Source organism: Cetorhinus maximus, chromosome 2 (assembly GCF_964194155.1).
Source record: "Cetorhinus maximus chromosome 2, sCetMax3.hap1.1, whole genome shotgun sequence".
NCBI lineage: Eukaryota > Metazoa > Chordata > Chondrichthyes > Lamniformes > Cetorhinidae > Cetorhinus > Cetorhinus maximus.
In genome coordinates this window covers 144,155,444-144,169,465 of record NC_135880.1, presented here as the reverse complement: position 1 = coordinate 144,169,465, position 14,022 = coordinate 144,155,444, and the positions used below count along the sequence as shown (strand labels likewise).

General features: G+C 47.4%; 1 protein-coding gene across 1 annotated transcript in view; it reads right to left on the bottom strand.

Moving 5' to 3' along the window:
• The window catches only part of LOC144691460 (transmembrane protease serine 9-like), a 170,355-nt gene that overhangs the window by 34,387 nt on the left and 121,946 nt on the right, over positions 1-14,022 (bottom strand). Inside the window, exon 13 of the mRNA XM_078559567.1 lies at positions 13,291-13,392. Coding sequence (XP_078415693.1) covers positions 13,291-13,392 — 102 coding nt within the window. The remainder of the gene's footprint in view (positions 1-13,290; positions 13,393-14,022) is intronic.

The following is a 14,022-nucleotide window of genomic DNA, read 5'->3' as shown; positions in this document are numbered from 1 at the left end:
CTTGCTGAGGCTATTGGCGGAATGGCTTTATCCTCACTGAATAAACCCACTAATGGTGAAATGTCGTCCATGCAGATACTGATGGAATTTCTTCACTCCAAATATCACTGATAAACCTTCCTTTTTAAGTTGTGAATAACCTTCTCGGCTGCAGAGAGGGTTCTGGAGAAGTAGTTGATCGGCCTTTCAGAACCATCTACCGTCCTGTGTGATAACACAGTCCCCACACCATAATGAGACACTTCACAGGTTAATATTAATTCTTTTGATGGGTCAGAGTGTATTAGTAGACATGATGAATGTAATAGCTTCTTAACTTTCACAAAGGCTTCTTGCTGCGAATTCCATGACCAATGATGATTCTTCTTCAATAGTAAGTGTAAAGGTGCTAACACTGTTGACAAGTTTGGCAAGAAGAGGCTATAATAATTAATCATGCCCAAAAAAGACAAGAACAATCACGTGACCCCTAATAGGCAGTAGGAAAAGCTATACCTTCAATCACTACAGGTTGCTGCTGGAATTGTGCAGCAATTCTGGTGATGAGGGGAGTCCTCTTCTAGTTGTGCTCTTAGTGCAAGGTTGATAGGCAATTATTAGGTCTGCCTCCCTTACATTGATGGGGAGTTTTGGAATTATTTTCAGGTTGCCTTAGGGATTTTGTGCAGCTCACTTCAGAAAGGCCTAGCTGATCCCCTGTCAGCTGAGGGAAGGGTGACTTCTGTAGTGAGTCTCCTGAAAGACCCAATATTGAGGGTCTAAAAGGTAATGATGCCGGAGGGGCCAATTATTTTCAGCTGCTCCAGCTTTCCAGCAACAAAGTAGGAAGAATCCCCACTTGTGCATCCGCCTCCTGCAATTATTTAATCTACCTTGTCCTCAAGATCTGAGAACGTGTCATCGGGAGGCCCAAATGATGGTTGAACGTCTTGTCCTGCCCCACCTTTTTTATTTTATCTAAAAGTTTACCAAAGGTTCTTGTCATTGTTATGGAAATGTGTTGATGCCAAATATTAAATTTCAATTTCATCTGTTGGACTCACATATGAAACTTTTTTAAAAAGTTTCAACTGTTAAAACAAAGACATTGACTTAAGATGGCTGCCACAGGTCTCATGACATGTCTGCAACAGCAAGTTGGTCAAATTTCTGGAAGTTTCCAATGTGGATTACAACTAGGATATATCCAGGCAGCCCTCTTGTGGAACTTCACACCTGCTGATGTCATGGATTACTTCAAAGATGGACTGAAACTTAAAATTGCTGTCACCCTTTTCATCACTATATAATCCACATTCCATTCTGTCAGGTGAGACAGTGAGCCTGCAGAGACAATGGCTACCTTTGAGGAATTGATATGTCCATCCTAGATTATCACATAGAAGAATGAGTCATCAGAAGTGATGGCATGCACATTCAAAATGAATCACTTGGGCCATAACATAATAGCCAAGGTCTGTCCAGATATTAGCTAATCAATTACCTTCTGAGGAATACTTAATCGTTAATGAGACAGCAGTCATGTGATTGGGATCACCATTTTGAGATGTCTTTTATTACTAAATCCTGCTTGCTAAGGGCAGTCTAGAGAAGGAATGTCTGAAGGCAGCAAAAGCTGTTTGCCTCACTCTCTCTTTTGACTGAACTGGACTGTGCCTGCTTATATTTTACTATGGACAGCAAACAGTGAAGGAGACATCAAATTACAATGCAGTGTTTCCAGGAAAAATACAAGGCCTACCACTTTAAGAACTGCCTCAACCACAAACAACAGTGAAGGACTCAATCAGTTAATTCTTTATATCTTTGTCTTTTATTGTTGAATCTCAATTTGGCCAAAGGTTTACCTCCTCTATTTTGTAATTGTGGTTTTGCATGCTTGTATGTGTGTGTGTTACAATAGTCAGGATGTGTGTTTACCATTTTTAATATTTTTAATATCTTTACTTGGCTGGGTTTTTAGCACAATAAAAAACTAACACCTTATGTGTTTAAACTCAGGAAAGCCTGTCTGATTGAGTTCTTTGTGATAAGTACATACACTGAATTGGCTATATCACATCCTTTTTAAATTCAAACCTCTGTGCGAACCAACCGGGGAATGGGAAAAGAGAAGGGTCAGTTCACCCCTCCTCACCAAGTTGTGACATCATCAAGTATGCAATGAGTTCCAAACTGTTGAAAACAGGGAAATAAGAACAATTGGCCAATCAAATCCACACCTACCATGGATAACGTGCAATCCACATTAGAGGAGAGTGCGACAGGAGAACCCCGAGTTAGGCAGTCAGCAGCACCTAGAGGCTAGCGGAGCGGCTGTATAAAGAGCGGAGCAGGACGGCTGTATAAAGAGCGGGAGTTTACCTGTGAGGGAACGGAGTGGCTGTATAAAGAGTGGAGCAGAGTTTACCTGTGAGGGAACGGAGTGGCTGTATAAAGAGCAGAGCGGAGTTTACTTGTGAGGGAGCCGGTTCTCACCCGGACACTTGGTGGCGCTGGAATTTGAAAGGAATGACGTCAGGACAAGGGAGAGAGCTGATTGGTAGGTAGTGAGCAAGTGTTTTTTTTTCCACTTTAACGCGACATTACAGAAGGTAAGAGTTTCAGCATTTGTTTTTTTTTAAAGAAAGACTAAATAGTTTTCTACCTGGCTTAAATTTAAGGAAATAGTCTTTTAATTAAAAACAAACAAAAAGTATGGCAAGAGAGCTCAGCCCTGAGTGTTGTACAGCCTGCAGCATGTGGGAATTCTTAGACACTCCTTGTGGTCTGGATGACCACATGTGCAGGAAGTGCCACCGGCTTGACCAGCTTGAGCAACTGGTTTTGGAGCTTGAGCCTCAGCTGGAGACACAGCGATGCATCCGCAAGGCTGAGGGTTACGTGGATAGCACGTTTTTAGATTTGGTCACTTCGCAGCTTAAGGAAGGGCAGTCAGAGAGGGAATGGGTGACTACCAGTCAGAAGAAGGGAGGCAGGCAGGTAGCTAGGAAAGGCCCAGAGTGCATCTCACTCAAGAACCATTTTTTTGCATTGGAAAACAGTGAGGGTGAAGGTTCCTCTGGAGAGTGCAGCCAGAGCCAGGTTCACGGCAGTGTGGATGGCTCAGCTGGACAAGGGGGTTGGAGTAAGAGTGTAAGAGCAATAGCAGTAGGAGACTCAATAGTGAAGGATGCAGAAAGGCACTTCTGCAGCTGTAGATGTGACTCCAGGACTGTGTGTTGCCTCCCTGGTGCCAGGGTCAAGGGTGTCACAAGGAGAGGACGAACAGTTAGAGGTCGTGGTTCACATTGGTATCAACAACGTAGGTAGAAAGAGGGATGAGGTCCTGCAACAAGAATTTAGGGATCTAGGAAGCAGATTAAAAGCAACATCTCAAAGGTTGTAATCTCTGCCACGTGCTAGTGAGTATAGGAATAGGAGGATAGAGAGGATGAATGTATGGCTGAAGAGATGGTGCAGGAGGGAGGGCTTTAGTTTCCTGGATCACTGGGTCTGTTTCTGGTGAACGTGAGGCCTGTACAAGTTGGACGGGCTGCACCTGAACCAGAACGGGACCAACATCCTTGCGAGGAGGTTTGCGAGTGCTGTTTGGGGCGGGGTTTAAACTAATTTGGCAGGGGTGTGGGATACAGAGTGGAGGTACAGCAGGGGGTGAGGCACAGCCAAATATATAAGAGAAACTAAGTCAGTCTGGAAGGCAGAGCAAATATAGACCTGTTAAGGCACAAGGAAGTGATGCAAGGCTGGATTGCATCTATTTTAACGCAAGGAGTCTTACAAGTAAGGCAGATGAATTAAGGGCGTTGATTAACACATGGGAATATGATATTGTTGCTATCACAGAGACATGGTTGAGGGAAGGGGAGGACTGGCAGCTCAATATTCCAGGGTATAGAATCTTCAGGCGTGATGGGGTAGGGGGGTGTAAAAGAGGAGGTGGCATTGCACTATTGATCAAGGAGTCAATTACTGCAGTAAGGAGGGATGGTATCTTAGAAGGTTCCTCAAATGAGGCCATATGGGTAGAACTTAAAAACAAAAAGCGGGCAATCACTTTGCTGGGAGTATATCATAGGCTTCCAAACAGTCAGGGGGAGATAGAGGAGCAGATATGTAGGAAAATCTCAGAGAAGTGTAAACATAATAGGGTAATAATAGTAGCAGATTTCAAATTCCCCAGTATTAACTGAGATGGTCTTAGTGTGAAAGGCTTAGAGGGGGCGGGATTCTTAAAGTGCATCCAGGAGAGCTTTCTGAGCCAGCACATAGAAAGTCCTACAAGAGAAGGAGTAGCACTGGACCTAATCTTAGGGAATGAAGCTGGGCAAGGGGTAGAGGTGTCAATGGGGGAGCATTTCGGGGATAGTGACCATAACTTTGTAAGATTTAAGGCAGTTATGGAAAAGGACAAAGATGAACCAGAAATAAAGGTCTTGAATTGGGAGAAGGCCGATTTCAATATGATAAGGTCAGATCTGACCAAAGTGGACTGGGAGCAGCTACTTGTAGGAAAGTCTACATCAGACCAGTGAGAGTCATTCAAAAAGGAAATGGTGAGAGTTCAGGGCCAACAGGTTCCCGTAAAGGTGAAGGGTAGGACCAACAAGTCCAGGGAACCCTGGATTCAAGGGATATAGAGGATTGGATAGGAAAAAAGAGGAGGCTTATGGCAGATACAGATGGCTGAAAACAGCAGAAGACTTAGAGGAGAATAGAAATTGTAGTGGGGGGGTATTTTAAAAAGTAATTAGGGGAGTGAAGAGGGGGCATGAAAAAACACTGATGGGCAAGGTAAAGGAAAATCCCAAGGCTTTTATAAATATATTAAGAGGCTAACCAGGGAAAGGGTAGGGCCCATTAGGGACCAAAATGGTAATCTGTGAGTGAAGCCAGAGGACGTAGATGAGGTTTTAAATGATTACTTTTCATCTGTGTTCACTATGGAGAAGGATGATGTGGGTGTAGAAATCAGGGTGGGGGACTGTTGTATACTTGAACAAATTAGCATTGAAAGGGAGGAGGTATTAACGGTTTTAGCAGGCTTAAAGGTAGATAAATCCCCAGTCCCAGGTGACATGTATGCCAGGCTGCTATGTAAGGCAAGGGAGGAGATTGCAGGGGCTCTGACACTAATTTTCAAATCCTCTCTGGCCACAGGAGAAGTGCCAGAGGACTGGAGGGACAGCAAATGTGGTATCATTATTCAAGAAGGTAGTAGGGATAAATCAGGTAATTACAGGCCATTGAGTCCAACATCAGTGGTAGGGAAACTATTGGAAAAAACTCTGAGGGACAGGATTAATCTCCACTTGGAGAGGCGGGAATTAAACAGGGATAGTCAGCATGGCTTTGTCAGGGGGAGATCATGTCTAACAAATTTGATTGAATTTTTCGAGGAGGTGGCTAGTTGTGTAGATGAGGGTAGTGCAGTTGATGTAGTCTACATGGACTTCAGTAAGGCTTTTGACAAGGTCCTGCATGGGAGAATGGTCAAGAAGGAAAGAGCCCATGGGATCCAGGGCAATTTGATAAATTGGATCCAAAATTGGCTTCATGGCAGGAGATGGGGGTGATGGTCGACAGTTATTTTTGCGATTGGAAACCTGTGACGAATGGTGTACCACGGGGATCAGTGCTGAATCCTTGCTGTTTGTAGTATAGATTAATGATTTAGACATGAATATAAGAGGTATGATCAGTAAGTTCGCAGATGGCACGAAAATTGGTGGTGTCGTAAATAGTGAGGAGGAAAACCTTAAATTACAGGGTGATATAGATGGGCTGGTAAGATGGGCACAGCAGTGGAGAATAGAATTTAGTCCTGAGAAGTGTGAGGTGATGCATTTTGGAAGGACTAACACGGCAAGGGAATACACAATGAATGGTAGGACCCTAGGAAGTACAGAGGATCAGATGGACCTTGGCGTACATGTCCACTGATCCCTGAAAGTAGCAGGGCAGATAGATAAGGTGCTTAAGAAGGCATATAGGATACTTGCCTTTATTAGCTGAGGCAAGGAATATAAGAGCAGGGAGGTTGTGTTGGAGCTGTATAAAACGCTAATTAGGCCACAGCTGGGAGTGCTGTGTGTAGTTCTGGTCAGAACACTATGGGAAGGATGTGATTGTGCTGGAGAGGGCGCAGAGGAGATTCACCAGGATGATGCCTGGGCTGCAGCGTTTCAGCTATGAAGCGAGACTGGATAGGCTGGGGTTGTTTTCTTTAGAGCAGAGAAGGCTGAGGGGGGACCTGATAAAGGTATACAAAATTATGAGGGGCATAGGTAGGGTAGATAGGAAAAAACTTTTCCCCTTAGCAGAGGTGTCAATAACCAGGGGGCATAGATTTAAGGAAAGGGTCAGAAGGTTTGGCAAGGATTTGAGGAAACATTTTTTCACCCAGAGGGTGGTTGGAATCTGGATCACACTGCCTGAGGGGGTGATAGAGGCAGGAACCCTCACAACATATAAGATGTATTTAGATGAGCACTTGAAACACCATAGCATATAGGGCTACGGGCCAAGTGCTGGTAAATGGGATTAGAATAGATAGGTTGGCATGGCTGGCATGGACATGAAAGGCTGAAGGGCCTGTTTCTATGCTGTATAACTCTATGACACTCTCCAATCCAAGAAGCTAACTTGTGTGTGGAGGCCAAAGACATGGACATGCTCCTTAATGAATACCTTGTGTCTGCCTTCAAAACAGAAGGGGACATTGCAGAGACTGTAGTTAAGCAGGAGCGTGCAATATTGGATAGAATAAACATAGTGAAGGAGGAAATATTAAGGAGTTAAGTATCTCTAATCGCCAGCTCCAGATAGAATGCATTCAAAGCTGTTATAAGAAGCAAGGGAGGAAATAATGAATGTTCTGACCATCATTATCCAATAGTCCATGGTTACAAGTGTCATGAAGAAAACTGGGGGACTGCTAACGTTTGTAATGTTGTTTATCAAGTGAGGAAGTAAAGGCTGAGTAATTACAGGCCAGTCAGCCTAATATTAGTGGTGGGAAAATTATTGTAAAAAATTCTGAGGCACACTATACAAAATACATATTCATTTAGAAAGACACGGATTAATCAAGGACAGCCAACATGGATTTGTTAAGAGAAGGTTGTGTCTGGCAAGCTTGATTGAATTTTTTGAGGAGGTAAAAATAAAGTTCAATGATAGTAGCATGCTTGATGCAGTCTACTTACAAGAGTTGATTGTGCGGCTGATGTGAGGAAAAAAGCTGTAGACTGCAGGAAGATGTCAATGAACTAGCGAGGTCCACAGAAAAGTGGCAAATGGGGGGGGGGGCATGGTTCTTTTTCTTCCCAAATCCATAGGATGAGTGTATGGAGTCTTGATGTGAGCAAAAGTTCACCATCTTTGCAGCTCTCAGCTGGAATTACAAAAGGGCCCCAGGCTTTGATGTATTTTATCTGTTTGATTGCTTGTTGCAGCTCTCCCATCAATGCTGATTCACCTCTGGGTATTACACAGGGTACTTGCCACAGTGGATTCACAGTTGACGAGTTGTCCAAACTGGTCTTTCCATCATTGACCGATAGCATTACTGTCCTGAGAATTAATGGGATTTTGTACATTTGACTTCAGTCTATGGACGGCCTTGATGGCTTCACAAAAGCTTTGTATGTCATGATGATCAGCATGTTGTTGGACCTCCTGGGCTTTCACTTCCCACCACATGTCCTTTATCATCTGGATTTGTCTTTGGGCATCAGCTTTGAGCTGTTGGGATGGTGCCTTCTTGAGTTATGATCTTGTGTTGTTCTGCCAGGCAATGAACACTGCTTGTTTTTGTTCCAGGAGATCACATTTTTAAGCTTTGTTTTCATTGCACCAGTGCTGGTGACAATGATGCTCAAACCTAATGCTCTGCACACAGGAGTCTAGTACTGCTGACTTTATTTGATCCCACTGCTCTGGAATTGAGTTGGATGTATGAAGATTTTCCAGACAAGTTGCAGGTTGCACTTTGAATTCCTCTCTTTGGTTCGGCTGTTTTGATCTTCCTCTTGCACTTTTGAGACTTGCGATGCCTTGGTGCAAGGTGGATGTTCATCACCAATCAAACAAATCAATGATCTGTCCGGCAAGCATCCAATCCCCACATGGATTGAGTGCTACAGACATCACTTGGATCTTTGACATAATCCAGGAGGTGCCAGTGCTTTGATCTAGGATGCCTCCATGTGGTTTTATATTTGTCCTTCTGGTGGAAAAGGTTGTTTATTATAATAAGGGCATGCTGAACACACTTTGTCAGCAGGAGGGTGCCATTTGCATTGGCTTTTCCCATCCATTTCTCCCAATTTGTTCCACTCCAGACATCATAGTCATGGCCAACCCTGGCATTAAAGTCAACCAGAAGGATGATTTTTTTTCTTTTGGAATGCACTTCATCAAAGTCAGAATAGAACTTTTCCTTGACATCTTCATTTGAGTCAAGGGTCAGGTCATAAGCGCTGACGACGGTAACATATTGGTTATGACTGAGCTGTAGGTGAAGTGACATGAGTCTTTCATTTATACAAATGGGCTGTTCTGGCAGTGCAGCCAAGATCCTATTATGGATGGCAAAACCAATTCCATAAACACAAGGGTCTCTGTCAACCTTTCCTTTCCAGTAGAAGTTGTATCCCCTCCCCACAACTTCAAACATGTGACATTATAACTAAATCATGAGATAAATCATGCTGTGGAAACTATCGAGGATATTCCCTCTTGTCCGTAGAAAGGAAAATCTTGACATGCATTTTCCCAAATCACCTACTTCCTGTGGCTGTGGAAATCCTCCCAGAGACAGTGTGGCTTTGAACCTTCCAGAGTAATCTCTAATGTGGTCTTTGTCACCAGACAAACTCAGGAAAAATGTCGAGAACAACACCAAGAACTCATTATTGCATTCATCGACCTGACCGAAGCATTTGACTGTAAATCACGAGGACCTGTGGATTGTGTTTGAAAGATTTGGATATCCAAGAAACTTAATCACAACCCTGCGATTGCTTCATGATGATATGAGTGCAACTGCCTTGAGTGGGAGATCTGGAACATATGTCCTCAACATCCGGACTGGAGTCAAGCAGGGCTGTGTGATAGCCCCTATGCTATTTATAATCTCCTTGCATTCACCTCATCAAGGATTGACTGTCCTCTAGTGTCAGTATTAAATACAAGATGGAAAACTCTTTAACCTCAGTTGCCTCGCTAAAGTGACTAAACTGACTTCCAAAGACATACATGATCTACAGTTTGGGGGTGACTGTAGTGTCATTGTCCACTCTGTGCTGGACTTGCAAACCACACTTGACCTCTTCAATTCTGCATACAAAAAAACTCAGCCTGTCCTTAAATGTTGCCAAAACAAAATTCATATCTCAACCCACACTTGGTCAGCCAAATATTCCACCTCCCAAATATGTTGAAGGAGATACTCTGGAATATATTGAGCATTTCCCACAGCTTGGAAGCTGCCCCTCTCAAAGGGCCACCATTGATGAGGAAATTCAAAATTGGATCAGCTGCACCAGTTCAGGTTTCTACAAACTACAGCAACAAGTGTTTGATAGCAAAGACCTCCGGAAGTCAATAAAAGTCCGATTGTACAGAGCTGCTGTTGTCACCACACTCCTGTACTGCAGTGAGGCCTGGTCTGTGTATCAGTGACACATTAGTGTGCTAGAGAAATTCCATCAGCAATGCCTCCGCAACATCCTGCAGATCCAATGGGAGAATCGTTGAACAAACGCTGGTGTCCTTGAAGCAGGTCCTCAAGCATTCACACAAAACTCCAGCAAAATCAACTTCTAATGGCTGAAAACTGTCCCTCACCAGGTCCCGTTTTCTCAACCCCCAAATGGCCAATGTTCTAGGGGAGGACAAAGAAAACACTTCAAGGACACTCTGAAGCTCTGCATGAATTGCGGTGCCATTGACCTTCTGACTGGGAGGAGCTTGTTACCAAATGTTCAGAATGGTGATAACTTGTCCATCAAGCTGCATCATGCTTTGAGTCCCAATGCCTTAATGATGGGCCAGCAGCAAAGGGGGAAAGCAAAGGAATCAGGTCCTGCACTCTGGATCCCACGACATCATGGGAGGTCCTGCCCCTCATGCCCAAAGATCTGCAGGTCAAAAATCAGCCTGTTCAATCACATGAAGATCCATGGTGGAAACTCGTGACCCTGAGTAAATGTTATCTTCGAAACAAGAGGCTGTTGACGAGGAAGGTTGCAGGACAGGTAGCTAGGATAGTTACAAACATATGGGGCAGAATATTGCGCTCGTTGGGCGGGCATGCGCCCGACCCAAACGAGCGTAAAATGACGCACGATGACATTGGCTGAGTGTCCAAACATTATCGCACACTCGTGCGATATTTTGGTTGGCGGGCGCACGCGGGAGTCAGCAGCGTACCCGCTGACAACTAATAGGCCTATTGAGGCCATTAAAGTAATAATTAAATCAAATTTTTCTCTGCCTGTCCAACCTTATGGTTAGCGAGCAGGCGAAAAGGCCAAGTGGCCTTTGGATTTTTTAGGAAACGTCATCCATGGGTAGGATGAGGTTTCCAACAGCAAATAAAAATTAAATTAAAGTTTTTAAATTTCATTCATAACATGTCCCTGCTCATGTGACAGAGTCACATGAGGGGATATGTTTTTAACATTGCTTAAGTTTTAATTTTAAAAATCTTCGGCTCCCTGAGGCAGTCCTGTGCCTCAGGGAGCTTTTACTCTGCGCACCATGCACATGTGTGAATTTCAGCCCTCGCGCTCCTCCTGCCCCCAACTCAGCAGCGCTGAGCACTGCAGCGTGTGTTTCACACTGGCTGGCCGTTAATTGGCCAGCCAACGTGAAATCACGGTCGGAGCCTGATTGTGGGCTCCGGTCAGCTTCCCGACCGCTCCCAAGTCCGCCTGCTGAGCCCGCCCGACCACCGGAAAATCCTGGTCATGGGATACTCTCCTTCATTAGCCAAGGCATAGAGTATAAGAGCAAACAGGCATAGTAATCTGATGTGTAGTATAGCTTTAAGACAAGTATTGTAATGTAAGATCACATGATCTTAATACCCAATAGCAGAGCAAGCGGGCTACCTCTGTGGGAGAGTCTTGAGTTAGACACTGAAGAATGAATACAGAGTTTTGAGTTGTGAGCACACAAGTGTAGCTGCTGAGTTTTGTTTGTAAATAAACAGCATGTGTTTATTCTAACAATGATCTAATCTTCTCTGTCTCTGTACCAACTCAGTCACCCCGAAACAAGCGTGCAACCTGGATCCTTAAGCCCCAACAAATTACGGGCACTGGATCCAACAGCAGGTTATGCTAGAACTGTATAAAACACTAGTTTGCCTACAGCTAGAGTATTGAGTACAATTCTGGTCAATAAATTACAGGAAGGATATGATCACGTTAAAAGAGTACAGAGGAGTTTGATCAGATTATTGCAAGGGATGGAGAATTCTAGTTATGAGGAGAGATTGATTAGCGGGACCTGGGGCAAAGGGGCCGGGGGCGAGCGGGGCTAGGGGCGAAACGGTGAGCGGGACCGGGGACGAAGGGGCGAGCGGGGCTGGGGGCAAGGGGGCAAGCGGGGCCGGGGGCGAAGGGGAGAGCGGGGCCGGGGGCGAGCGGGGCCGGGGGTGAAGGGGCGAGTGGGGCCGGGGACGAAGGGGCGAGCGGGGCCGGGGGCAAGGGGGCAAGCGGGGCCGGGGGCGAAGGGGCGAGCGGGGCCGGGGGCAAAGGGGCCTGGAGGCGAAGGGGCGAGCGGGGCCGGGGGTGAGCGGGGCCGGGGGCCAAGGGGCGAGCGGGGCCGGGGGCCAAGGGGCGAGCGGGGCCGGGGGCGAAGGATCGAGCGGGGCCGGGGGCGAAGGGGCGAACGGGGCCGAGGGCGAAGGGGCGAGCGGGGCCGGGGGTGAAGGGGCGAGCGGGGGCGAAGGGGCGAGCGGGGCCGGGGGCAAAGGGGAGAGCGGGGCCGGGGGCGAAGGGACAAGCGGGGCCGGGGGCGAAACGGCGAGCGGGGCCGGGGGCAAAGGGGCGAGTGGGGGCGAAGGGGCGAGCGGGGCCGGGGGCAAAGGGGTGAAGGGGTGAGTGGGGGCGAAGGGGCGAGCGGGGCTGGGGGCGAAGGGGCAACCAGGCTGAAGGGGCGAGCGGGGGCGGGTGGTGAAGGGGCAAGCGGGGCCGGGGGCAAAGGGGCGAGCGGGGCTGGGGACAAAGGGGCGAGTGGGGCCGGGGGCAAAGGGGCGAGCGGGGGTGAAGGAGCGAGTGGGGCCAGGGGCGAAGGGTCGAGCGGGGGCGAAGTGGCGAGCGGGGCCGGGGGCAAAGGGGCGAGCGGGGGCAAAGGGGCGAGCGGGGCCGGTGGCGAAGGGACAAGCGGGGCCGGGGGCGAAGGGGCGAGCGGGGCCGGGGGCGAAGGGACAAGCGGGGCCGGGGGCGAAACGGCGAGCGGGGCCGGGGGCAAAGGGGCGAAGGGGCGAGCGGGGCCGGGGGCAAAGCAGTGAAGGGGCGAGCGGGGCGGGGGCGGGGGCGAAGGGGTGAGCGGGGGCGAAGGGGCGGGCGCGGCCGGGGGCAAAGGAGCAACCGGGCTGAAGGGGCGAGCGGGGGCGGGGGTGAAGGGGCGAGCGGGGCCGGGGACAAAGGGGCGAGCGGGGGCGAAGGGGCGAGCGGGACTGGGGGCGAAGGGGTGATTGGGGCCGGGGGCGAAGGGGTGAGCAGGGCCGGGGGCGATGTGAGCAAGTGGTTGGCAAACGTTCAACAGGCGCACATGATAACATCAGCGGTGCTGTGCATGCAGCTCGCGGTGGAGTGGATGCCGACTTCTGCAAGCGCACAATGATGATGTCAGTGGCACCGAGTTCCTGTTCTAGTGAGGTGGCAGGAGAGACAGTGGTGACAGAATTGTAAAAACAACAGGCACTATTTTATAGAAAAGAGAGGAAGTTATTCCCAGGATCCTGACAGGATCCCTCAATCAAATCCACCAAAACAGGTTATCTAGACATTGTCGCATTGCATGTAAATTCGCTGCCACGTGCCTTACGTTACCACAGTGAGTATATTTCAAAATTAGTTCATTGATTGTAAAGTGCTTTGGGACATTGTGTGATTGCGAAAGATGCTCTATAAATGCACATAACCCCGCAAATTCTTCTTTAGGGTTTTCCTGTTGAAGTATATATATACAATATATATCAAATTCCCTTTGATCCCAAGGCAGTATTTGAAGAAAAGCTGAACTATCATAACTCAGGAAGCGTTATCTTACTTGTAGGCTTCCAACTTGAGTGAAGTGTGGTGGGGGTGTCTGTGGTGACAGTTGTAGCCTTTGTATTTGACATGCCCAATGTGGTTAGAACAGCTAAAGGCACTGTAAAAAAAACACAACTGTTAACAGGTATATGTGGCAGAATGGCTCTCCTGATGTCATGACTAGCACCCATCCCTTGACTATCATAGACACGTTAGCTTAAGATTACGTAGGATATACGGCACAAAAACAAACCATTCGGCCCAAACAGTCCATGCCAGTGTTTATACTCCATCGAGCCTCCTCCCATCTTTTCTCATCTAAATCTACCATGGTATTCACCTATTCCCTTCTCCCTCATATCCACTCTATCAAAACCTTTCATAATTTTAAAACCTTCTATTAGGTCACCCCTCAGCCTTCTTTCCCCAAGAGAGAAGAGACCCATATCTTTTCTGATATGTATACCCAAACATTTCTGGTATTATCATGGTAAGTCTTCTCTGCACCCTGTCTAGTGGGCAGAATTTTCTGGCTGGCGGGCGGGCGGGTGGAGTGGGAGTGGGCGCAGACCCGATCGCCGCCCACAATCGAGTCTGCGCCGCCATTTTAAGCGGGTGGGCCAATTAAGGCCTGCCCAGTGTGAATCATGGCTCCCGAGGTCAGCGGGAGTGGGCGGGCGGTGGCGGCGGGAACGCAATGACCATCGGGTCCAATGGCGACCCGGCGGCCTGTTTAAAAAAGTTGCTG